Source organism: Pongo abelii, chromosome 13 (genome assembly GCF_028885655.2).
Source record: "Pongo abelii isolate AG06213 chromosome 13, NHGRI_mPonAbe1-v2.0_pri, whole genome shotgun sequence".
Lineage (NCBI taxonomy): Eukaryota > Metazoa > Chordata > Mammalia > Primates > Hominidae > Pongo > Pongo abelii.
The window spans coordinates 127,165,210-127,191,793 of NC_071998.2; the positions used below are offsets into that span (position 1 = coordinate 127,165,210).

At 53.8% G+C, this 26,584-nt stretch overlaps 2 protein-coding genes across 14 annotated transcripts in view; one reads left to right on the top strand and one right to left on the bottom strand.

The window, feature by feature from the left end:
* The window catches only part of KCNT1 (potassium sodium-activated channel subfamily T member 1), a 94,156-nt gene extending 89,303 nt beyond the window's left edge, over positions 1 to 4,853 (top strand). The window contains exons 30-31 of the mRNA XM_063714531.1: positions 3,514 to 3,598; positions 3,756 to 4,853. Coding sequence (XP_063570601.1) covers positions 3,514 to 3,598; positions 3,756 to 3,876 — 206 coding nt within the window. The 3' untranslated portion in view covers positions 3,877 to 4,853. The remainder of the gene's footprint in view (positions 1 to 3,513; positions 3,599 to 3,755) is intronic.
* A 159-nt stretch (positions 4,854 to 5,012) lies between these two features.
* Positions 5,013 to 26,584, bottom strand: part of CAMSAP1 (calmodulin regulated spectrin associated protein 1) — a 112,621-nt gene continuing 91,049 nt past the window's right edge. For 9 of the 13 annotated variants that reach the window (XM_009245020.4, XM_054520896.2, XM_063714529.1 and 6 more), the window contains one exon: positions 20,038 to 23,142. In XM_009245020.4, coding sequence (XP_009243295.3) covers positions 22,840 to 23,142 — 303 coding nt within the window. In that variant the 3' untranslated portion in view covers positions 20,038 to 22,839. Of the gene's footprint in view, positions 6,625 to 20,037; positions 23,143 to 23,178; positions 25,758 to 26,584 lie in introns of those variants that run through there. The other 4 variants (XR_008510054.2, XM_054520899.2, XM_063714528.1 and 1 more) reach the window with 4 other exon arrangements.

The window sequence follows — 26,584 nt, forward strand, 5'->3', positions numbered from 1 at the left end:
GTGTCAGCCCAGGTGCCCCTGTTGGGCAAGGCCTCACATGCCGACACAGTGTCCCCGGGCTGGGCGCTGAGGATGGGCCTGAGGCTAAGGTCCGGGGCTTGTGCTTGTCGAGGTGCTGTTGGCCGCCAGGCAGAGTGGCGACTGCCCAGCTCTTGGGCTCACCCTGGTGCTGCTTCTCCTGCTTTGCTGTTTATGATGAGCCCTGATGGGACTGGTGGGCCACCCTGGCCTGCAGCCAGCCCTTCCCTGTGGCCGGTCCCACGAGTGGTCCGAGGACCCTAAGCTCCTCTGCTCTCAGGAAGCACCCAGATGGTCCCGAGCCAGGGCCCTGGGAGGAGCTCAGTGAAGCCTGGGCTGGATGCAGGGGTGGGGACTCCAAGCCACGAGGAGTGGGCAGGCTTTTTGGCTGCCCAGGCCAGGTGGGTGGTGACCTTTGTCCCCCAGCTGGGGTTCCACAAGGGGATTCTTCCTGCTCAGCTTGGGCAGAGCCGCTCCACACCCCGTTCTGTTCTGGGTGTTCAGGAGCCGCCCAGCACCCTGTTTGCTCCAAGAACATGCTGCGCCCCGTCAGTGCTCAGAGCAGAGTCCAGGCCGGGGTGCTCCCAGGGGTCCTGGCAGCCTCAGGGGAGCTCAGAGCCTGCCCCTGCTGCCACACCTCTCTACAGGGTAACCCAGGAGCTTGAAGGGCCTCTTGAGCCAGGACGGGGGTTAGCTCGGGAGGGACCTGTTTGCCAGGATGGCCTTGCACCCGGAGGCAGGGCCAAGCCTGGGGCAGCCACGGAAGTAAAGCATCGGCCTCTCCCGGCTCTGTGCTTTTCCCTACGATGGCACTCATGGAAGACCCTCGCTCTGCCGGGCACTGTGGAGCTCGGACCTGCAGCTAGCGGCCTTCATGAGTGGGACGCCTGCGTCGCCCGCTCCCCTCACCCCCCACGGCTTCCTGCGGCTCCAGGGCAGGCGCGGCCACAGCGGGCTTGGGGGGCAAGGGCTCACAGGACTCATGCGGCAGGCATTTCCTGGGCTCGGCCTACATGGCTGGGAGGGTGACGGTGCTGGGGTTCTGGAGCTGGGGAGCTGCACCCCCATGTTTGGATTCAAGCGGAGTCTAGGCCAGGAGGCAGAACAGGAAGAGTCACGCCCTTTGCGGGGCGGGTGGGCAGCATCCTGGGGCCCCTCCAGCGTGCAGCCCCCATCCCACACACACAGCGGGAGGAGGCACCACAGCCCCGATACTCACACAAACCCCCTCTTCACGCCTTCCTCACGGCTGCCCTGGAGGGAGGCACTAGTTATCCCCAGTTTATAGAGAAGGAAACTGAGGCTCGGGTGGCGGTAGCTCTGGCCTGGCGTGGGGGATTCAGGCAGGAGTGACCATGGATGCCAAGGGCCAGGGGGTCTAGAAGCCTCTGGGGCCTGCAGGGTTAGGAAGCAGGTTGGGGGCAGGAGGTGGGCAGAGCTACCACTGAGGCCTGGAGTGAAGGTCAGAGGGTCTGGGTGGAGGAGTCAGGTAGCCCTGCCCCAGGACATTCACCAGAAGAGCCAAAGCCAGCCCCTGCCCCACCCCAGGCCCTCAGGCACACCTGCTGCCAGCCTTCACCAAGCACCGTGGACACGCAAAGCTAGTCCTCTGTGCCCATCCTGGGCAGCCAGGACGAGTGCCACGTGACTGACCACAACCCAGGCCCTGGCACTGCAGCTGGGGCCTGGCGTGCCCTGCCCAGCCCAGCCCAGCCCCAAGAAATACAAAGCCCGGCCTGGCTCAGCCCAGTGAGCTCTGCTCACTTCAGAAGCGTGTGGTCCGGGCACCCCAGGGGGAGAATGTGGGGCCTGGGGCCCGGTCTGTGCCTGCTGGAGTGAAACGAGCTGGTGGCCCCTTGTTCTTGGTGTCCCACTGGGTGCTCGTCACAAAGCCAGGGGGGCAGGGGGGCAGGGTCCCAAGAACCTACTAGAGCCACCCGCACCACCCACTCCCTGTGCCACCTGCCCTGTGGCCACCCCAGAGGCGTGTGTGGGCACCAGGGCGGGGAGGGTGTGCCTCCCTGCACCGCCTCAGCATGAGGCCCCTGGGACTTCTCCAGAGGCCTCGGAAAGACCCCACTATGGGTTTTGGGAAAAGAGCAAAACAGCTATGAGGGGCAGGTATCAGGCCGTCCCATCCTGCAGGCGTGGAAACAAGAGCTGGCACCAAATGACCTGCCACTGTGTGCAAGAGGCCTGAGGCAGAGCTGGTCTCCTGGCCAGAGCTGCCCAGGTTGCCCCCCGCCCAAGTCCTAGCCTGTGCCCCCACCTCCCTGGCAGCAGCTGTGCTCACACTGTGGGAACTCCAAAGCCCCCGCTGCAGAGGGACCAGCATGGCCCCCACCTGGCTGGCCAGCAGCCTCCCCAACTTTTCCCTTCTCAGGGGCCATGGCAGGGCTGCCCCAAGGGGAGAGGACGGGCAGAGAGGAGGGAATGGCAGCAGCCAGGGTGGAGGCTTCCTGGGGTTCCGCTTCCTGGGGTTCCCCGTCCTGGGTCACCTTTGTGCTCTGTCCTTGGAGTCCTGGAACAGGAATCCAGGAGGTTCCCTTAGACACCATCAGATGGATAAACTGAGGCCACAGACCCTTCCTTCCTGGCCAGTGAACCCAGGACCACGGGTGGGATGGTGGCCTCTCCCTACCTGTGCTTGGCAGGGCTACCCTGCTGGCCCCGTGGAGACTGTGAGATGATGGGGGGCGGGGGGTGTTTCTCCAGGACCGTTCTCACCCCATGGGACACATCCCCACGCCCACCCCATGAGCCGGACGCCAGGCTGTCTCCCATGAGGGGCAGAGGCCATGTTCTCGGAGGGATGAGCTGGGGGGTGGGGTTGCTGTGGGCTGATGCCACTCAGGACTTCAGTCTGAAGCAAAGGGCTGAGCACAGAGAGTGGGAGTGGCCTGCCCAGGCCCGGGGACAGCAGCAGCTGCAGGGCCCTGAGGGAGGGACGGGGCTGAGCAGCCTCTGGAGGCGGGGTCTGGATAGCATAGGTATGGGTTGCTGTGAAGATCTGTGCAGACACAAATGTGTGTGGGATACAGAGGTGAAGCTGCAGGTGTGTAGGCATGTGGGTGTATGCACAGGTGTGTGCAGGTGTAGATGAAGGCATGCATGCATGTGAGGTGAACAGACACGTCCCGGTGTGTGTAGGCTGAGGTATGTGGCAGGTGTGTGCTGGTGTGGACAGGTGTGCTCAGTGCCTCTGCTCAGGGTCACCCCTTTGCTGCGATGCCACCTGGCACCAGAGGTGGGTGTGGGTCAGAGCTGGCTCCCAGCTGCCCTCCTGGCTGCCCCCTGCCAGTGTGGGGATGGGCCAGGGACAGGTGTCGGTCAGGGATGTGCCCTGGCTGGGCTCACCAGGATGAGGTGCTGGAGGTGACTAGGAAGGCCGGAAAGACTCAGCTCATCCTGGAGCCCCCACACCTCCGGGCCCCTGCGGAGCTGGGAGGGGCAGGGCTGGGGGGGGTGACGTCTGCCTGGCTGTGTCCTTTGCAGACGAGATGAATGACCACCAGAACACCCTCTCCTACGTCCTCATCAACCCTCCACCCGACACGAGGCTGGAGCCCAGCGACATTGTGTGAGTAGCACCTGTGGGCTGTGTGGAGACCCCCTGAGCACCAGGTGGGCGCTGGGGAGACGAGGACACAGGCACCACAGTAGAGCCGCTCAGCATAGGGCTGGGCAGGGGCTACCCGGCCCACGTCCACTCCAGGGTCCCCTGTGCCCTCCCGCAGCTATCTCATCCGCTCGGATCCCCTGGCTCACGTGGCCAGCAGCTCCCAGAGCCGGAAGAGCAGCTGCAGCCACAAGTTGTCGTCCTGCAACCCCGAGACTCGTGACGAGACACAGCTCTGAGCCAGCCCTGCATGGAGCTCGGGCCACCAAGCCCAGGGTCCTCAGCAAGGACGTAGAGGAGCGTGTGAGGACACGGTGGCACTAGCATGACCCTGGGGATGCCCACACTCTGGTCACCATGACTCCTGGGACTCCACCCTGGAAAGGAGCCCCTCATGCGGGGGGGGAGGGCCAGCTTACCCCTGGGCACCTGCAGGCTAGTGAGGAGAGTTTTTTAACCTATTTTTACACATCGATGCAGTCCACTTCTCTTTACACAGATGTACCGCAACTCGTGACCAGGGCTGGCTGGGAGGGCAACGCAGGGACCGGACGCCCTGCAGGGCCGAGCCCAGGCTGTGCTGGAGGGTGGGGCTGGGGTGCATGGGGAGGGGAACAGAACCCAGCACCCAGGAGCCCCGCGTGGGCCACACCCAACTCAGAGCCGGCCTGAGCTTTCACGGCGAAGCAGCCTCACTTCCTTCCAGCCAAGGGCTGGGGGCCAGGGCTGCTGTTTTGCACTCTGTGGGGCGGGTGAGGGGGACCCTGGGCTGTTTGCTGTCCTGAGCCCCTTCTGGAAGTTAGAAGCAGCAAAGGGCCCAGGGAAGCCGGGCATGTGATAGGGGTGCGTCCCCAGGTCCCCCAGAGGGCCCTGTTGCCGAGGACCTTTCTGAAGGAAGCAGAAGATGCCGTTTCCTCTACTTCACACGGAACTTTCCCGGCCACTGCGTCTGGGGGGCGTTGGGCAGAAGATGGTGCATTTCCATGGACCGTTTTACACTTACCTTTTAAAGCAAAGCCTCATTTTCTAAACCCCTGACTTGTGAAGCACAATTCAGCCTCCGGGCTGGGCCACGTGGAGAGAGAGGATCTTCTTAGCAAGGCGAGATCCCGGGCGGCGGCTGACATCAGGAGCGCCGCCCCACGTCCTTTGCTGCTGGTTCCTTACTGGTTTGTACGGTCAGCGCTGGAACCTTCTATTAAACGGATGCATTCTGGAGGCATGAAGTTACAAGTCGCCCTGCTCGTGTTTCCAAGGCTCTCACCCCTCCCAGCCACCCCATTTTAAGGGTTACAAACACCTGCTGGGGTCCCCACCCCAACCCCATAGGCAAGCCCCCATTCCCCCGCCAGGCCAGGACAGTCCTTCCAAAACTCGAGAACCAAATTGTATTTGGCTACTGGTGACTGGATCCTGGTGTCCAGGAGGGCTGTCTGCTGAGCTGTACATCAGCCTCAGCCCTGCAGCCAGGCGTGTCCCTGGGGTGGGCACAGTGACCCCAGGCTCTGCCTACAGTGGCACAGAACTCATCTGAGGCCAGTGGCTGCTGGGGATCCCCTACACTGGGGGTCAGGGCTGCTCCAGGCGGGGATGTGTGCGCACCTCACCACGTTCACTTCAGGGTACCCTAAGAGGCTGAAGGGGAAGCACCAAAAGGCCGAGGTACAGCCCCTCCCCGGTGTCAGGGCAGACAACACAGCAGCTGCTGGAGAGGCCGGCCCTGGCCACACAGACTAGCTAGTTCCCCTACTCCTGGCCTGCCTGGAACCCTCCTGCTCAGAAGGTGCCCACTAGCCCTCGGTGGGAGACAGAGCCAGACATGGGCGGTCAAGAAGAGGCTGTGTGCATTCAGGGGGCCAGAAAGTCCCAGGACCTTGATGGAGTGGCAGGGGTTGAGGTTGGGCTAGGGTGGCCAGAGCCTGTCCCAACAGGGCTGGGGTCTGTCAGGTTCCCGGGATCCAACCAGCGAGCACGCCCTGCCCCGCAGTCGCCCTGCCCCGCAGTCACCCTGCCCCGCAGTCATCCTGCAGCAGGAAGGCCCAAGTCTGCCTCACCTGGGCGGTCTTTCATGTCACCCACACCCTGGCCCCCAGGTGAGGGGGGCTGCACAACACCTGCAAGGAGAAGAGGGGAGAGAAAAGCCGGCGTGGCTGTTGGGATGGGAGGGCCACAGCTCCAGCAGTAGCATGGGGAGCTGTTGCCCCTGGAGCCCCACACTGGGAAGAGCTGGCCTCTAGGAGGCACCATGGGGGAGTCACAGGACTTGTTCGGGATTGACTTGCAATGTGGACGGTGTTCCCGGAGTCCCTTGTGGCCACTCCACCACTGCGAGGCCAGGAGGCATCTTAGCCTTTGAGCCTCTCTCCAAGGGTGAGTGGAGTCCCCCAAAGAGGCCTGGGGGCTTGCTGCCCAAGAGGGGCTGGGTAGGTACTTTGGGCCTCTGAGAACATCAGTGGTCCGTTCCCTCCTGCACGTCGGCGGCAAGTGGCAGCATTTTCATAATCTCCAGTAGTGAGGCCACTTCAGGTCCCGGCCTGGACATCCGAGGAGGAGGCGGGCAGTCCCTGCCCCTTCACTAACCACAGAGGATGCCAGCTCTAGGCCCCCTGCTCTGCCTGGAGCTCATGCAGGCAGCCGTGGACACACGTGGCACCCAGCGCCCAGCGGCCTGTGACTCCTCCTGTGGGCAAGGCTGGGAGCCAGGGGATGGAACCAGGCAGGTCAGTGACTGTGAGATGCCAGATGCCAGCCCAAGAAAAGCTGCTTGCAGCATCTGGAACCTTCTCTACTCTCCTTGGCCTCTGTGTTCTTCATCTCCGGATTTAGGGAGCAGCTGGGGTGCCTCTCTGCTTGTCCCGAGCCCACTCACCAACAGCCCCGGCTTGTACAGTCATGACATCAGGAAGGTGGGTCCCTGCTCCCCCAGCCGTCCTCGTCCACCATCACTTCTCTCAGCCTCGTGTCCTGCTGACCCATAAAAGGTCCTCCTGCAAAGTACACCAAGTGAAGTAGGATCTGAGCAAAGGTTGAGAGACTGAATTCCCTAAGTCATCACTGCCTAGAATAAGCAAAAATAATTTTTTTAATGCTTTACGGTAGAATTATTTGAAACATACAAAATTAGTGAGACACCTGCTATTTTCCTTATTCCTGTTTTTTGTTTGTTTTTATTTTCCTTATACCTAATAATTCATCTAACAGAAAACTGGGCAGGGCGCAGTGTCTCACACCTGTAATCCCAGCACTTTGGGAAGCCAAGGCAGGTGGACTGCTTGAGCCTAGGAGTTTAAGATCAGCGTGGGCAACATGACAAACCCTGACTCTATCAAAAAATACAAAAAAAAAAAAAAATTAGCTAGACATGGTGGCATGTGCATATAGTCCCAGGTACCCAAGAGGCTGAGGAAGGAGGATCACCTGAGCTGGGGAGGTTGAGGCTGCCGTGAGCTGAGATTGCACCACTGCACTCCAGCCTGGGTGGCAGAGAGAGACCCTGTCTCAAACAAAAATAAATAAATAAATAAAAAGAAAATAAAACTGTTTGCTCAGAATCAGAATACCAACAGTGTATTGGATGATTATCGCTTATGGGTGAGTGAAATGTAAGAGCAACGTTAAAAGGGACAGGCGGGAGGAAGCGGGGATCATCAGTTACAAGTTACCATGTGACCTGAGAAGCAGCACAGTATAACTTACAGGTGGATTTAGATTAGCTGCAAACTCTAGGGCAACCACTAAAATATATATATTTTTCTTTTTTTTTTTTCTATATATGGAAGTATAATTGATACGATACGAAAGACAAGACTATGGAATCATATAAAATGTTTAACTGAAACCAGAGAAAGCAGAAAAGAAAGGGAGATAGAAACTAAGACCAAGGGCAACAAGTAGAAAGCAGTTACAAATATGGTAGATGTTAATTCCACAAAACCAGTCATCACATTAAATGTAAATGAATTAGTCTAAATACACCAATTAAAAGACAGACTGGCCAGGCGCGGTGGCTCACACCTCTAATCCCAGCACTTTGGGAGTCCGAGGCAAGTGGATCACTTGAGGTCAGGAGTTTGAGAACAGCCTGGCCAACATGTGAAACTCCAACTCTACTAAAAATACAAAAATTAGCCAGGCATGGTGGTGTGTGTGCCTGTAATCCCAGCTACTCCGGAGGCTGAGGCACGAGAATCACTTGAACCCAGGAGGAGGAGGCTGCAGTGAGCCGAGATCGTGCCACTGCACTCCAGCCTGGACGACAGAGCAAGCCTTCGTCTCCAAAAAAAAAAAAGATGGAGACTGATAGTGGATTTGTTAAGTCCCCAAGTTATGGAAAGTCACATGACCAGCACGTCAGCCCCAGCTTCAGCAGTCCTCAGCCCTGTCTGTCCTTCTCCACCTCCCACACACACCTTAAGCCTGGATGTGTGTCCAGGCTGGAGGGTTTTAAAGTGACCCCTAGATGGTGCATGGTTTTACAGCTGGCAGGGTGGCCAGCCAGTTCCCCGCAGCTCCAGCTCCTGAAGGGCCCCTGGGTACAGGAAGGTGTCCCGCTCAGCAAACAGATGCTCGCTGCTGGAGAGGTCCAACCTGGTCAGGTGTGCAGGCTGCAAAGGGCACCCACAGCAGGTGGCACAGCTGGTTGGAAGCCAGGAAGAGCTCCTCCAGGCAGGCACCTGCTTGAAGGTTCCAGGTGACAGGTGAGTGATGCAGTTGCCTGAGGGCACTCATTCAGTGGGGAAACTGAGGCACGGCCCCTTCATGGCCATGCCGCCTGCCAGGTGTCCAGGCACTGGCTACCATGATCAGCCCCTGCAGTGCCCCCAGGTCCCAGAAAGCTGCCGTCTCTGCCCCACAGCTGCCTGGACGGTTGTGTGTGAGGACCAGGCTCCAGAGGCCCCACCTTGCACACGTGGAAGGCACGGAGGAACTGTGAGGGGCACTGAGGCGCGGCCGCTGCAGAGCAAGGGCTTATCCGTGAGCAGAGGAGTCAGGCAGGACTGAGGACAGAGGATGCTCAGAGAGCAGCCAGCCCAGCCCCTGCACCTGCCCGGAGCCTCGCTGCTCCACGTGCCCTGGCATTCCCAAAAGCAGGCGCAAGGGAGCCACAGGGCATCCGGGGCAGAGTCCCACAGAGCCCCCAACTCACACACTCCATCTACTGCTGCGACTCCCAGCCCACCCCAGAAGACAGCAGCCAGGAGCCCTCCTGACCTCCGAGGAGCCCAGATCCCCAGAGGACTGACAGCGGCTTGACCTCCCGTCTGCTGAGCACTGCCGAGCCTCAACCCCAACCCCGGAGCTCTGCGCTCTCCCAGGACGCCAGCTCCCATCCAGCTGTTCCTGGGCCCCTGGCCTCGCTCAGCCCACCCTCTGGCACCACCTCCATAAATGAGCTCACTCTCTTTTTCTGTTCCCCTCTGAGCAGCTGAGCTTCTCCAGCCTTCCCCCATGCCGTCCTCTTCCTCACCCCACTCCCAGTGCCCTCCAAAATGCACCCTGAGTCAGGCTGGCTCCTGGCCACTGAACATGAAGGGTGCTGCTGGTTCTCGCCTCACTTGACGTCCACTGGACACTCACCCCACCCGCCCTCTGAAGAGTCTGTCTTGGCCCTCCTGATTGTCCTCACACAGCCCCAGACTACTGAGGTTTGCCGGTGCTGACCCGTCTACCAGCCCCCCAGAAGCCCATCCACACTCAAGTCCGGGAACTTGTCAGCCCACTCCACATTCCAAGTGGCTGTCCTGGGGGTACCTCAGACTCCACGTGTCCAAGCCGATCCGTCTGTCACACCCTCGAGACCCCATGTCCTCCCTCAGTGTCCCCCACCCACACCCTGAGGCCACCCGCCGTCTCTCACACAGGCACTAGGGGGTGCCTCTGCCCTCTGTCCTCTGCTTCCCAAGCGGCCTCCACCCTCTCCAGCATCACCGCAGCCAGGAAACACTCCCCTTCCTGTGCCTTGGGCCCTTTGTCTGTTCTCTGTAACCAGAGCTGACCTTCAAATCTACTCTATCACTGTCTAAAATCCTGGGGTGCAGCGTGACAATGCAGCCCTAAATTCTGAGTGGCTGTGAGTTCATGCTGGGGTGGGCCCTGGGGGCTTGGCCACAGCACCTGGCACCCAGGAAGCTCATGAAAGGCACTGATGGCTGTTTGGGACCAGGCATTCTTCCAGGCACATGTCAAACACGGCCACCCCTGGAAGGCCCTGGGAACATGTTCGCCTGACCCTGGCCGTGCTCTGGAGCTGGTCAGGGCAGGCCCTGCTCCCGGCCCTGAGTTCTTTGCTGCAGCAAGACCAGCCCTGCAGAGCAGTGCAAAGTGGCAGGCAGGACAGGTCTGGAGGAAGCAGCCCACGGCGGCAGCTCCACACACCAAAACACCAGCTCCGCGCTGCAGTCTCCAGTACGCACCTGCCCAGGCACCATGCATTGTTCCCACCTCCCACCGCCCTCCACCCGCCCTGCTCGGGCCCTGCGGGGTGGTGGACAAGCCTGCCTGGTCTCAACCTCTTCTGAGGCTGTGCCTCCTCCTCCCTGAGGACACCCTCCTGCCTCCTACTGTCCCCTGGGGCCCGCACGCTCCAGTGTCTTGCCTCTAATGTTCCATCCTTAAGTCGTGCGCCGCATCTCCTCTCCACCACTTCCCCACGGCACTGCGGCCTCAGGGTCACGTCTCTCTACTGCCGAGAACTTCAACACCCCCCAGATGCCATGAATTAATGCAAGCCACCCCAGCTGGGACCCTTGCCTCCTTGTCTGCACCGCACCCAACAGCCCACCCAGCCCTATTCCAGACCGAATGAGTGCATGAATGAACAGATGAGTGAGTGGAGGAGTAGGTGAGTGCATGGTCGTTCTACTCAAAATACAAAGTCCCAAAGGCCAGAGGGCAGCTTATGGCCAGGGTCCTTGACAGTGTGGCCTCGATTTTTCCTTAAAGTCTGGTCCCCCATCCCCCACCACCACCTCCCAGCCCAAGAAGGCCACCACTCTAATAAGAAAGCAGTGAGCAGCAGGCGCTGGCCATGATTCCCGAACCACCTGCCTGCAGCCACCTCCCTCGGATGGCAGCTGCCATGGTCTCACTCCGCCCATCATGTTGCCACTTAGCCACCACACCGGCCCAGACTTCCACTGATGGTGCTGGCACTCGGGGAACAACAGCGGTAGGACTCGCTGGTCACTTGGCCCAGAAGGCCCACCCACTGCCCTGATCATCAGCCCTGGGACCTCCCATTCCTGCATCCTTCCACAACCATCACCTGCCCAGACCAGCTCCAGGCTCAGGAGCCTGAGCTCCTCAGCATCGCACATTTCTTGGCTTCTGCAAAGACTTCTTAATCACCTCCCAACCAACCCTGGTCAATTCTTTGGGTCTGGAAAAGGTCCCGCCCAGTCCACCTGCCTGACCTTCCTCCACCAGCCTGCAAAGCTCGGACACGCAGGGCTGTGTGCTCAGCGCCGCGCATCCACCCCACAGCACCTTACTCCACGGGTGCTTCCAGTACACACTTAGGGACAGTGTGGCCTCACCACACAGGAGAAACGCAGACTTACCATGTGCCGCAGACCCAGGGATGTGATGCCCAAAGTCCTGGACAAGTGAGGCAAGAGCACTGGCCTTTGTGACTCCATCTCTAGAAATCTCGTTATAAAATTATTAAGATGCGTGAGAGTCACTGGCACCCAGTTTATTATTTTGCTTCATGACTAACATATGCAACTCTATTCCTTGGATGGCTTTCAAATATTTTACTTTTTATTTTTTTGAGACAGGGTCTAGCTCTGTTGCCCAGACTGAAGTGCAGTGGTGGAGTCACGGCTCACTACAGCCCCAACCTGCTGGGCTTCAATGATCCTCCTACCTCAGCCTCCCAAGTAGCTGGGACTACAAGTTAAGCATCATCAAGCCCGGCTAATTTTTGTATTTTTGGTAGAGATGGGGTTTCGCCATGTTGCCCAGACTGGTCTCCAATTCCTGGACTCAAGCAATCCTCCCACCTCAGTCTCTCAAAGTGCTGGGATTACAGGTTGAATATTTTATAATAAAAAATAGAAATCCTGCAAGGTCCACCTACCTTTGGTAATGTCAGCTCTTCAAGCAGTGGACGCACTGCCCACGCGTGACCTCAACAGTGTCCCCCAAACCCACAGGTGGATGTCCTATCCCTGGTGACCTCTGTTATGGGCTGAACGGTGTACCCCAAACCCACAGGTGGATGTCCATTCCCTGAGGATGTCAGAATGTGATTGTCTTTGGAGACAGGGCCTTTAAAGAGGTAATTAAGTTAAAAAGAGGTCACCGGGGTGAGCCCTAATCCAATCTGACTGGTGTCCTTACAAGAAGAGGAAATTAGGCCAGGTACGGTGGCTCACGCCTGTAATCCCAGCACTTCTGGAGGCCGAGGCGGGAGGATCACGAGATCAGGAAATGGAGACCATCCTGGCTAACACAGTGAAACCCCGTCTCTACTAAAAATACAAAATATTAGCTGGGCGTGGTGGCGGGCGCCTGTAGTCCCAGCTCCTCGGGAGGCTGAGGCAGGAGAATGGCATGAACCCAGGAGGCGGAGCTTGAAGTGAGCCAAGATCACCCCACTGCACTCCAGCCTGGGTGACAGAGCAAGACTCCCTCTCAAAAAAAAAAAAAAAAAAAAAAAAAAAGTAGTATTAGACCTCTACAGGAAAAATTATCAAATGTTTTGCAAGCTTTAAGAGTTAAATAATGAAGCCACACCAAGTTCATGGATCAATACTATAAAGATGTCAAATCTCTCCAACTTCAAGGCAATCCCAAACCAAATCTCAATTACTGGGGGTTGGGGAGGGGAGGGGAGGCTGGGTAGAACCTGACATGCAAAGGGCCAAAAATATCCAAAACGCTCTTAGCGGAAGCAGCTCGTTTACCAGAGAGCAAGTCTCATTATCAAGCGACAGGAAACGGGATCCTGCCTGTGTACTGCACAAATAGACAAGCAGACTGGATTCACTTCCTGCTGCTACTGTAACAAACTTAGTGACTTCAAACACCACAAACTTCTTAACAGCTCTGTAGACCAGAAGTCCAACAAATATCTGAGTTGAGATCAACGTCATCAGCAGAGCTCCCAGCTTTCTGGAGACTCTCCAGAGAATCTAGAAGCCTCTCCAGCTTCTGGAGGGCATCTGCATCCCTTGGTTCACGGCCCCTCCCTCCATCTGCAAAACCAGCAGTCTGCAGCTCTGTGCTCTCTTCCGTCGGCCCGGTCTTGCTCTGTCCTCTGCACCCATCCCACACTTGAGACGCCCTTGTGATGACGTGGGGCTCCCCTAACAGTCTAAGCTGATCTCCCATCTCCAGATCATCTGATTAACAACCCGAATTCCATCTTCAACCTTGATTCCCCTTCACCGTGTAACAAAACACCCAGAGATCAGAATATGGACATCTCTGAGGGTGTAGGGTGGGCACTGCTCTGCTCACCAGAGACCAACGGACTGGAAGTAAGTACTGAAACAAAACCACAGCAAAGCTGGCACTGCCAAACAGCGGAGGAGGGATGGCGTGTCCAAGAAATGGCTCTGGGATCATTAGAGATCCTCATAGAAAAAAAAATGATATGGATTTCCACCTCCTTCACAAGCCATAAGAGCCAAGTCCAGGTGTGTTATAGGCTGAAATACAAAAGCCAAAGAAGGTTTCGAAGGTAGTTTCAAAAATACCTTCATGACTCCATGGTAGGGAAAGAGTTGTTTTTTTGTTTGTTTGTTTGTTTTTTTGAGATGGAGTCTCAATCTGTCGCCGAGGATGGAGTGCAGTGGCACTGTGTCAGCTCACTGCAACTTCCGTCTCCTGGGTTCAAGCAATTCTCCTGCCTCAGCCTCCTGAGTAGCTGGGATTACAGGTGCCCACCACCACACCTGGCTAGTTTTTATATTTTTAGTAGAGATGAGGTTTCACCATGTTGGCCAGGCTGGTCTCAAACTCCTGACCTCAGGTGATCCACCCGCCTCGGCCTCCCAAAGTGCTGGGATTACAGGCGTGAGCCACCACACCCGGCCTAGATTTCTTAAACTCTAATAAGAACATTGACAATCTGGCCACAAAATCTTAAAAACTTCTGTGTATCCACAAACAAAAAAAATGGAAAAGTCACAGAATGGAAGATATTTACACCTTCTGTATATTGTCTTTCAAAAACTTATCTTCTGTAAATTAGGAAAAGATAACTCAGGAGAAAAATAGGCAAAAAGCTTCTACAGACACTTCACAGGAGGAAACTCTGTGACCACAAAAAGATGTAAATAGGCTCAATTTCTGTTGCCATCAAGAAACTGCCAATCGGCTGGGCGCGGTGGCTCACACCTGTAATCCCAGCACTGTGGGAGGCCAAGGCGGGTGGATCACGAGATCAGGAGTTCGAGACCAGCCAGACCAACATAGTGAAACGCTGTCTCTACTAAAAATACAAAAATTAGCCGGGCGTGGTGGCATGCACCTGTAATCCCAGCTACTCAGGAGGCTAAGGCAGGAGAATCGCTTGAACCCGGGAGGTGGAGGTTGTGCCACCTCGGTTGAGCCGAGATCGTGCCACTGCACTCCAGCCTGGGTCAGAGTGAGACTGTCTTTAAAAAAAAATGCCAATCAAAGGCACTGGGCAGCGTGTGGTGCGTCTCAAACACCAATGCCACACAGAGGAGCCCCAGCTTGGCACGTCTGCTGCTCACAAAAGGAGAGGTGCCCTGTCATCTTGATCGCTGAAAAAAGTTCTACGAATCAGTAGGAAAAATGCCCACCCAATTAACGCAACCTCGTTAAAAGTGGGCCAAGGAAGTGAACGCAAATCTCCCAGAAGCAGCAGCGTGTTAGGCCCATCCCCATTTGAAAATACAAGTCAACCTCCCTAGTGCCCGGGAAAGGAACAGAGAAAGCAGTGACAACCCACATCACACCCACCAGTCCAGGAAAAGTCCAATCCTGGGGCCCTGAGAATCCCACATGGGCCCAGCACATCTCAGCCCTCGGCCAGCACTCCCAGGACCCAGGCCTGGGGCTGGAGACAGGCTCAGCAGAGCAGAGCAGTGGTGGTGCCAGGAGGGGCCTGGGACAGGGCACGCTCTGGGCAGATCCTCCCCCACCTGCTGAGACCCGAGCACGTCCAGGCTTGCTTCATAAGCCACGCGGGGAGGACCCCGAGTCATCCTCAGGCCCTCGACTCCACCCCAGCTGGGCAGACAGCTCCTCTCCTCCTGCCACTTTCTCAAATAGCGGCCCCACCCCCGTGAGCTCCACTGAGGCCCAGACGTACACCCCCACCAGTGCCGTACACACTTCAACATCTTTGAAAGCAGAGCATCTTAACATCAACAGCGTGGCATAGTTTGATGGGCAGCATTTCTTTCTTGGTGGCACAAAATGATGATGTATCTTAAAATGAAGGACACCTTAGATTCCGTGAAATACGAAGTTGTCACTGGATGCTGCTATCCTCATCTGCCTGTGCGCTGGCTGGCCCGTAAGCTCCAGGAGGGCAGGGCTGGTAAGCACTGGCGCAAGGTGCACCTGCTGACACGGTGACTCCAGTGCAGGGTGCAGGGTGTGGAGGGGGGCGTAGCCACTCAGAAAGTCCAGAGACACCAACAGCCATGTGCTGTGGGGAAGGGGCAGGGCAGGGTGGGCAGTTTTCTGTTCTGTTCTCTCCTGTGCACTTCTGAACTGTTTGCACAGCTGATACTTTCAAGGAAAGCATATATATATATTATATATATATATTATATATATCAAGGGCTGTGTATGCAATCAATTCACTTTCAGTGCAGGGCAAGGAAATTAACTCCAAAGGAGAGACTGCAGCCCAGAGCTTCCTGCAGGGCACCCACCTGGGTGTGTTCTGGGAAGAAGAGGGGCGCTGGCCCCCACCACAGCCCCAGCCAGACTTGTGGGAAACCCTCCTCACCCCTTGCCTCGCACTTCAGAATGCGGCCTTTCCTTTGTACCCTAATTCTCCGAGGCTGAAATGCTACCTCTGTGGGGCTTCTAAAACAAGATCTACATTACCAGTTTTTATTTGAAAGCATAGAAGTCAGGCCTGCAGCTTCTCCGTAAACGAAGAAAACCCATTTGCTTCTGAATTCTCAGACAAAAAAGAAGATTCAGACCGGGCTTGGTGGCTCACATCTGTAATCCCAGCACTTTGGGAGGCCGAGGTGGGCGTATCACCTGAGGTCAGGAGTTCAAGACCAGCCTGGCCAACATGGTGAAACCTTGTCTCTACCAAAAATGCAAAAATTAGGTGTGGTGGCGTGTGCCTGTAGTCCCAGCTACTAGGGAGGCTGAGGCAGGAGAATCACTTGAACCCAGGAGGCGGAGGTTGTAGTGAGCTGAGATCACGCCACTGCACTCCAACCTAGGCGACAGAGTGAGAGTCCATCTCAAAAAGAAAAAAAAAAAAAGCAGATTCATCTTCAAAACAATAAACGAACCCTCCACCACCCACTTTCCAGCTGGGTCCACACCTCGCCCAAGTGCTCTGCAGGGAGAGCGTGGCCGGTGCTGTCTCTAAGGGACAGAGTGTGGGGAGGTGACCCTCAGCCTAACCGCCAATTGTCTGCTGTCGCCCCCCCTCCCAGCACCAGGTCGAAGTCTGCACACTCACAAGACTGCTCCACCCACAACAGGCTCCCGGGGGATGAGGTGCCAAACACAAGAGTGTGTTCACAGGCGGCACTCATGACACGGCTGCTCTACAGGAACTGCCAGCCTGGCGCGCCGTAGGAACTGCCAGCCTGGCGCGCCGTGGGCTCTGCCCTGTGTACCTGGCTGCCACCCTCAGAACAGTCTTTGCGATGTGGTTACCGTTGGGCTTGACCCCTGTTCCTCGCTCGACACGGCTCCTGTGCCTGCCACGGGCCCCCCCGCCCTCCCAAGCCTCCTCCTGAGGAAGTTACTGGGAGGCTGACTAGAATAGCCCTCTCCAGTGTGCCCAGCCCGGGGCTGGGACTCTTAACCACAAGGCTCAGGGTGCCACCGCCTCACCCCATGTCTGGCCTGGTGTGTGTACCAGGGCCCTCCAGAGAGCGCTCCCGAGCCACTCGCAGCCCACGGGCCCTCGCTGTGCCTGGAAGGCAGGGCTCAGGCCGGGAGCCCCAGGGTCTCCACCATTCAGACACAGCCTTTGCACCAAATGACTTGAAGTTCTGCAGCTTAGTTTAAAAACCCGATTTGTAGCTAAAATAGCCACACATAAGTGGTGATCTCATTTCTTTTCTTTCCCTAACAGATAGGCCCACAGTTCTTATAAAGCTCATTTTGTCTGACTACTCCGTGGCTACCATCCAACCCTTCCTGAAAAATGCTCCCCCTTCCCTTGAGAACAAGGTGGCACTCTTACAGCAAGGAGGCTTCCAGGCACAGAGCCTCCACCAAGACCCAGGCCCAGGGCGGCATCTTCACCACGCACTGACTGTCCTGTGTGCCAGCCACTGGCACTCACCCAGTACCCACAGGGAAGATGGCCCAGCCTCTGCCCACTGGCCCACTGCTGCTCTCTGACCCGCACTGCAGAGCTCAGGGTGGTCGCACCCTCCCCTTCCCCGGCCACTGCCACCACATCACCACATCCCGTGGGCCACAGGGGACACTAAGGTACACAACACAGGCTTCCTCTGTTGGAGGAGCAAGGGCGGTGTCGCTGACCTCACCCCAACAGGAGGCTTCACCAGCTTTTACCTACACCGCCTGGAGCAGCCACCACGATCTAAGAGCCAACCACAGCCCACCAAGGAAAAGGCCCTGCTGTGCAGCCTGCGGGTGCGAAGGGGTCCCCGCGTTCCCTCGCCTGGCTGTGTGCCACCTGGGGCTACACTGTCCACCTCTGGCCCTTGAAGACTGTAATGTAAGAACGACAGCAAAAGTCATCCTCAAGGAAAATAAACACCAAATGCCCATGCCTGCAACCAGCAGGTCTGCCTCCAGCACCGAGTCTGCAGCCAGCCAGCAGCCGGGAGTGTCTTCCCCAGGAATGACAATGCTTGTGCCCCACTAAGTTGACTTCCTGGGATGAGGAAACACTACCCACGCAACCACACAGCAACCTGCAAGTTGAACAAGAGTCCGACTTGGAGAAACATACACAGAAATAATGCCAATACTGGAACAGAAACCCGTGTGCCCACCATACACCCAACACTCTGCCTTCCCAGCATCTCCAATGGGCCACAGGGACCTGGTCCAGCTGACCGACTTGTACTGGCAGTTAAATGTGTACTAAAATAGGGCAAAAATATGTATCCACAAATATAATTTAGAAGCAAAGTATTATAGGAGGGAACCTTGGTGACAAATATTGGAACCACTGATTTTAAAACCAGAACAAGCACTCTGTCAAAAGTTTATTGGGCTGGAAGCTTGGGATCTGCTTTCCTCTAAGTATGTTCTACTTTAAATTTTAAAAGAATATGGATTGCATTGTAATGAAAACAAAAATTTACCACCTGGCATAAAAGGGAAAAAAAAAGGGTCTCCTGGAGAAAACGGAAATTAGAGAGATTTATCAGTTCAACTAAAAAATCACTTTTTAAAAAACCCTTTTTTTTTTTTTTTTTTTTTTTGAGACAGTCTTGCTCTGTGTCACCCAGGCTGGAGTGTAGTGGCGCGATCTCGGCTCACTGCAACCTCCGCCTCCCAGGTTCAAGTGATTCTCCTGGCCCAGCCTCCTGAGTAGCTGAGACCACAGGTGAGCACCACCACGCTCGGCTAATTTTTGTATTTTTAATGGAGATAGGGTTTCACCATTTTGGCCGGGCTGGTCTCAAACTCCTGACCTGTCAGGTAATCTGCCCACCTCAGCCTCCCAAAGTGCTGGGATTATAGACATGAGCAACCACAAGACTTTAAATGCCCATCCCTAAGCGACAGCACCCCACAGTGCACACCGACGCAGGCCCAGGGGCTGCACGGGGAAGACACAAAGCGAGCACCCACTGGGGTCCTCTGGGACCAACCCCAACAGCTGGTGCCTCTGTCAGCACACCTATCGTACAGGAGTCTCCATCTAACCCACCGTGTTATTAATCATTTCAACTATAAAGGGAACGTACTTTTCATGATAGCACGAAACTAGAAGGATGTGTATCATTCTTTCCACAATGAGAAAGGACATGAGATCTCCTCCAACTGGGAGTAAGCAAGCCGGGTGCCATGTGGGCTTTTCTCAACCTTGCCCTGTGGCAGCAACATGGATCCTGCAAGCATCATCCCCGTGTGCCCCCGACAGCATGTCTCCAGCCCCATTTGTGGCAAGCCACACTCAGAGCAGGGTCCTCCTCCTCCTGAAGGCTGTGTGCACATCTGAATGGCAGGCCGCACCCTCAATCACAGGCTGCCAGAGCTAAAGTACCTTAGTTTGCAGTTCAAGAGCATCATTTACCAGATGAAAAAAAGAGAGCTACTGAGAAGTGGCTCCAAGGCCAAGCTGGTTAGTTGCTGACCATCATCGCGATACTAGTGTAGAACTTCATTTGTATGGGAAATGTGGTTTAATACTTTTGAACCAGAAGCAACCCAAATTTTTCACTGCAAATAGATATTCTACCCTGAAACAAATCATTCAGCAATTCATTCACAGGTTTTGTGCCTGGGCTTGTCTACGTGGAGTGGAGTCTGCTAATCTATTTCTTTGCCCTATCATGCATTCCCATTATATGTTGCTTTGGTAAAGTATTGCTACGTGAGAAATAACTGGAGAAATTTAACTTGCTCTTTCTAAAGGAGAAAGAACAAAACCAGGCATCTGCAAACAGCTTGCAGGTGGAGATCACCCCTCTTCTAGATGGCGGACAGACGAGGACACTGACTTCGACAGCTGAAATTTACTTTCCCAGTTCATAATCCTGGAAAACGGCACCAGGAGGAAGGAGAGGAACTTGCCATCTGTACGGCGAGATGCTCCCGGGAGCCCAACTTTCTTACAAGAGCAAGTTCTGCTCTCTGAACCCTCTAACAAACCCCACAGCCTGGGCCTTCAAATGTGATAAATTGAAGCAAATGGAGACTGTGAATGACAGAATATCCTACATGGCTCCGCTGGTGACGTCCGAATCCCTTGGACTGCCCTTAAAAATACACCTCCACCTTCGATGCCAGAAAAAAACTAGACAAACAGCAAGGCACCCACTCAAGCCCTTTAAGAAAAGGCAGGTGTGAAAGTCAGAGATGCAGTCCTGGGTGTGTTTGCTTCCCAGTAACACAGACAGACTTGACCAAAACAATGATGGAGAGATACAGCTACTGTCCTTTTCAAAAACATTCACAGAAAAGTTGAAACTCAACTCCTTTAGAGATGCCCGTTCACACTTCTCACAAGTCAAACCCCATTGCACAAAATAAATCACAATCAATTGTAAACGTTCTCCAAGTGATGAATTTTTAAGAGAAAATTTTATTTCAATAAATATTTTGCCCTCCAAGTGACAACTACAATTTCAGGGAGGTAAAAGTATAACCTAGAAGTAATTTAGAATTATTCCACTTTTCAATTTTGCCTGAGTGAAGAATACAGTTTGGGCCTGAAGTCTGCTAAGAGACTGCACCGCAGTGACACGCGTAGAAAGTCAAAAGGACACATGGAAAGCAGTCCGTCTTTGGTGCACGCACACAGCCATGTGCACGCACACGTGTGGGTAGAACGTATCTGCACATACATGTGTAAAATAATGGGACTCACGCAAGTTTCATTTCTCTTTCAACCCTTCTGGGCTCCCAGAATTCTAGCATTACCAAGGATTTACACATAAACTTCATCATACATTGAATCATTTGGTTTACACTTTCTTTACAAAGTTATATCCTAAATGGGTAGAGCAGCTTGTCTTAAATAACAAGGTTAGAATTCTGAGACGCAACGAAAGTTGTGCAAGCTTTCCGCTGAAAGAAATTTGCAACGAGACACAAATACCACTGCAGGGGCTTTAAAAACAGGAGACATTGATAAACAGAGCTATAAGTCAGTGTTATCAACTGCAAAATCATGACTTTACCACCACCCAAGCCAGAAAGGCCCAAAAGCACTACCACGAAAACTAATCCTGTGTCTGAAACTTTTCAGGACCAATTAAAAGGGTTGCTGTGTCCAAGCGTGAAGAATGCAAGGATGCTTCTGTCATCCGTTAGGCGAACACTGGCCTGGGGACTTGGGACATCAGGAATGTCCGTGCCACATTAGTGCTTACTTGCAACAAACAGTGAAAAATCCTACACGCTTAAGGGCAAGTTTCAGGATGTTCCACACACTGACTCATTCCATGGAGAAAATCCAGAATTGATTCAGACGTCCCATGGGAATGCAATTTTCCAGCTCTATGCCAGATATTTTCTAGCTCTTCATTAAAAAGAATCCAATTCCACTGACTTTGATAGGGCCATGGTAAAAAAACAATGTGAAACTCCTATAAAGCAAGGAGTTGGTGTCGCCTGGTCAGCGAAATGAGCCACAGCAACCTCACACATACGATTCAATGTAAAGCAAATTAGTTCATCACTTTATTACATCTTAGTGCTTTCTTAAAATAAATACGGTAATATCATATCAAACATACAGTGAGAAATAAAGCCCATGTGTGAAAGTATGGTAACAGAAAGCTCACTCAGGACTGTGTAACTCAGCACTTAAGAAATCATACAGCCTTTAGTTCCCTATTTACAGGACAGAGAGCGGCTGTGTCGAACACGATATATACAAAATTGCAAGAGACTGTACTTTTCTTCAAAGGACTGAGGAAAGGGGAATAAGACCTATAATTCCTTCTAACCTTCTGTACCATGTTCCCTCCTTCCTTATGTACACGACTCACTCATGTTTTTTGTCTATCTAAAATTATGTAACAGTTAAATTTCTCTCTTTTCCTCCCAATTACTGATCTTTGATTTTTTCTGCAGTTCGAGATAGATTCAAGTAACACTCCCAAGAAAATATGTGCAAAACTAATGTTAGTGGCTCCAGAATCTTCCGGCAGCTGGTCAGTTGCAGCAGTGTCTGGCAGCCGTGGCTGGCACGCACCTGCTCCCGGGAATGTCCACTCCACAGAAGCAACAACACCATTGGGACCAAGGCAGAAAGAACCCAAAGCCATCCACTTACTTGGAGTTCTGAAATAACTGCAAATAACCACTTAATTGTTTTTAAATAGGCAACAAAACAAAAGTATCCATCTACAGGGGAAACAGCAGCTCCTCTGAGAGCATGCAGTGCTTCCAGATGCAGAATCCAGACAGGACAAGCCGTGACCTAACAAAACCACTGAAGGGACTGTCAGCTTAAGTGCATCACCTTTTGGGACAAACATGCTCAGAATGAAAAATATTCTACTTTACCAAAATCTGTCTTTATTAAAGTGAACAAATCAGAGCACTATCCAAAACTTAACTAATGATGGCTGCAGTTGGCTCAGCTTGCCTACTTTAAATGAGGCAAACATCAGCTCCTAGTGCCATTCCCCATCCTCATGACTGCGTGCCAGTCATCATCACCTTCACATTTGTAAACGTTATTTTAGCGGAAGACAGACTGTGCAGATTTCAGTGAACTGGTATTTTCGTGCAGCAAGGGGTAAGAATTTTTTTTCAGAGATCTTAGAATTGGATATAAATGTTGGCAGTAGACACAATCAATAAATATCATACAATTTCTCAAATGAAAAAGATTTCCCATTATGAATTCCTTTGCTATAGACATTCAAACACCCCAAGCCAAGATTGAGCCTCAGTCCTATAGTCACATGAGATTACAGCTGGCCAACATGAGGGTGTCAGGCAATGTGCAAGGGGGCGAGGTGAGAAGCAAGAAAGCAAAGTGGATCACATCTAATCTATGCTGAAGGAGAACTTCAAGTAAGGGAGCTCCGTGGCCCGGGACCTGGCTGTGAACACCCTCCTCTGGGAGCCTCAGTGGTCAGCGGTGGCCACAGCAGTGCGAGCCACTGCAAAAGCGGCATCTACTCCCCCATCCTCGCCCTGCCTGGCATCCTCTGCGTGAGATGAGCGCTGAGAGAGGGGTTTTCTTCTGCTGTCTAGAAACCTCTTTGCAAAAGGTCTGTGACTTTGCACACTTCGTACCCAAACAGATGAAAACAATAAATAAGGACCTCGTGGCACCCTCTGGATGCCGGCCACAAGGGCGTCATTTACGAGTCTGGGTCACCCTTCGGACGCCGGCTGCACCGGGGTCATTTACGAGTCTGGGCCTTCTTTGGCACTGCGGGCCGCTTGGGCTGCCACAGGTGGTTGTGGATTGTGAGTGCGTCCACACTGACAGACATGGTTTTGGCTGGGATCAAGTTAAACTGTTTTCGGTCTGAGCTGTATTTATACAGCTTGTCGATCATTTTCTTGGTGATGCTCTTTGGCCCCGTGCCAGTGAGTTTGTAGATTTCCTCAGTGTCAGGATAGTAGCAGTAAAGCGCCCTGAACTGGCAGCCAGCATCACGGAACAGTATGATGTAGTGATTGGCATCACACTTCTCCAGCTCCTGTGCAGAGAGAGAAAAGGGGAAGAGACAAACACTTCAGGGCCACTCCAATCGCCACGAATTGGGCTCCCCTCCCACAGCGGTTCAACCAGCACCGCTCCGTGGGAAGCTCTCCCACCCGTCAGCTATAGCCTACCTGTTGTAAACAACTACAGCAGACCCCTGTCCAGGAGCACTATATGCCATTGAGACTTTACTTAAGAAGTCTAAGCAGGCAGGGGGGAAAAAATGCTTTTACGATTAAGTGGAAAAGTACATGAAAAGACGCTCATCATTAGCCACCAGAGAAATGCCAGTCAGAAAGAGACATCGTATCATGCCCACAAGGACGGCTGGAACCCAGAAGCAGGGCGGTAATGAGTGCTGGCGAGCCATGGGACTTGTTCACTGCCAGAAAGACACAGAGCACAGCAGCTGCTGTGAAAAACAACTTGGCTCTTCTCCAAACCATCAGGCAGTTACCGTGGGACCCAGCAATTCCTCTCTCACGTATGTACTCAAGGGAAATGAAAACACGCATCCACACAAAACACTGCATATAAATAACAGCACTATCCCTCACAGGCAAGAAGTAGAAACGAAAATATCACATGTACCCCCAAAAATATGCAAATCTGTTCCCTATCAATAAAAAATGTTTTAAGTAGAATCAACCTAAGTGTGCATCAGCAGATGACGAGATGAACAGCACGGGGTTGGAGCATGCAACGGAGCATTATCCAGCTATGAAAAGGAATGGAGTCCTGGTACACACTACACTGAGAAACCTCAGAGCATCACGCTAAGTGAAAGAAGCCCGACCCAAAAGGTCATATAAATTATGATTCCAGTTATATAAATGCCCAAAACAGGCAAATCCATGGAGACAGACTGGCAACCGCCAAGAGCTTGGGTGCAGGAAGACTAGGGGAGTGACTGTTCACGGGCACGGAGTTTCTTTTTGTGAGGAAGAAAATGTTCTGAAATTAGGCGGTGGTGATGGTTGTGCTATTCTATGAATGTACTAAAAACCACTGAATGGTATAGCTTAAAAGGGTGAATTTTACGGTATGTGAATGATTATCTCATAAAGCTGTTTGGGCCGGGCGCGGTGGCTCACGCTTGTAATCCCAACACTTTGGGAAGCTGAGGTGGGCGAATCACTTGAGGTCAGGAGTCCAAGACCAGCCTGGCCAATATGGTGAAACCCCATCTCTACTAAGGATACAAAAATGAGCCGGGCGTGGTGGCATATGCCTGTAGTCCCAGCTACTCAGAGAATCGCTTGAGCCTGGAGGGGTGGAGGTTGCAGTGAGCTGAGATTGCACCACTGCACTCCAGTCTGGGCGACAGAGTGAGACTCCATCTCAAAAAAAAAAAAAAAAGACGACTCTGAAGTAAGTATGACAAACTGCTGATGACTGTCGCCGCGTTTGTTGATTGTATTCTGAAGTTTAAAACATATCTTCAAGTGTTTTGGTAACTTTTAAAAACAAACCCTCCACACGCCTGGGAATGGGAGCACGTGTGTCTGCTCTAGCAGTTCTCCACATGCGGCCCAGGCATCCTGAGGCCTTCCCAGGAATCTCAGGGTCAAGCCCTTGACCTCAAAAGGCTAAGGCCTCACTGCCTCTCACAAGTGTGCAGCGGAACCTTCCCAAGGCCCTGGGCTCTGTGGTTGTAATGGACGGAGGGCGCGAGCGGCTGAGATGCCAGCCCTCTTATGTCAATGCCACTCTTCTATTTATTTGGCTTTAGAAAAGTTACTTTTCATAAATATACAATGTATCAGCATATAATGGGGTTTATTATTTTAAATAAAACATTTTTTAAAAGAATCCAAAACTGTATATATAATACTGATTTCAACCCTACACACTGTGTTTAAATATGAACAGAATTAGACGCCAAAAAGAAAGAAACATTTAATTTGTAGGGACAGTGGGACTGTGGGACTGTGGGGAGTGGGGTTCATCTTATTTACTTATTGCTGCCTGCGCAGTAAGGAAGCGTGTGGTGCCCACAGCTTATGTGGCACAGCTGAGAAGGCTGCTGTCCTAGAAAGGCCTGCCTGCTGGGCGGCCCTCGGTGGGTGCCTGGGAACTTGCTATCTGCAGAGCTCCCAGTCACTCACTGGCTGACAGGAGGGCCTCCCTGAGCCTGAACTGCTGGTCGCACGCTGACGCTGGTTTCCTCCCAGGCATCAGGCACGCTGCTGCACACTGGGCAGGGGGTGTGCCTTGTGACCAGCCCCCAGGGAGAGCTCAGGGCATCCAGTCTCAAAAGGGCTTTCCATGGCCCATAGGCTGCTGTGGATCCGCTGCTGGAAGAAAGAGAGCAGAGGGAGCTGCACAGGGCCTGGCCCCACCTCTCTCTTCTCCCTCTTGACCCAGTGGCTCTGGCTCCCTCCACAGTGCTGGAATAAATCTAAGCCATGGGTCGACTCCACACTGAGGGCCACGAGTCCTTCCAGTGCATCTCTGCATGCAGGGTGATCCTGGGGGCCACTGATACAAGGGGCCAATCAACTGTCCGTGTGGAAATCTAAGCAGGAAGGGCATGACCATGGCCTCTTCTGTCCCCAGTGCCATGAGACCTGCCTAGGTCGGGGCCATTCTTAGTCTAGATGATCTTCACTATCAAGAAAAGAACACATCCATTTTAAAGTGGGTCACAAATTCTGTATCTCACTTTAATTTTTACAACTAAACCAACTAAGGACCAGGGGTTAGTCTTAATTATTAAAAAGCAGAATTTCTGGTGGATGACAGATTGTTGCATAATTTTCACTCACTCATTCACAAGCCGTTGTGTCCCAAGGCCAGCAACTTAAGGCCACACACCAGCCTGAATCTGGGGCAGGGTCCAGTGGCTCTGCCTCCTCTCCCCTGGAATCCCAGTCCTGCCCCTCAGGGGCCAGCCTAGACCCCGCGCAGGACCCTCAGATTCCTGCTTCCAGGACCCTCAGATTCCTGCTTCCAAGCCCCTCCCTGGGCATGCACACTGGGTGCTCCGGAGTCCACACACTCAGCGGATGCGCGCCTCCTCCTGCCCTCCCCGCTCCGTCCTCCCCAACCCACCACTCCATCCTCCGTCTTCCGTCCTCCCCAACCCACCGCTCCAGCCCTGGACTCTGTTCCTCACTCACCTCCAGGCTGCCTCCCTGGCTTCCCTGCTGACTGCTCTGATCTACTGGGAAGGGCAGGTGGGTTCCTGGCTCTCCTCTGCCCACACCTGCATCCACTATCTCACTCTGAGTAAAGCCAAGTCTTTCCTCAGCCCAGGGGCACCACATGGGGATGTAGCCTCTGAACCCTGCCCTGTCCTCCTGGGTGTTCCTCCAGCACAGGCTCGCTGCAGCCCCTGGACCTTGGCATGTCTCACTCCCACCTGCCTGGAACGGCCTTCCCTGAAATCTGCATCCTCCCTAGTAACTCTCGTGCATCAAAGATTAGGGGTGTTT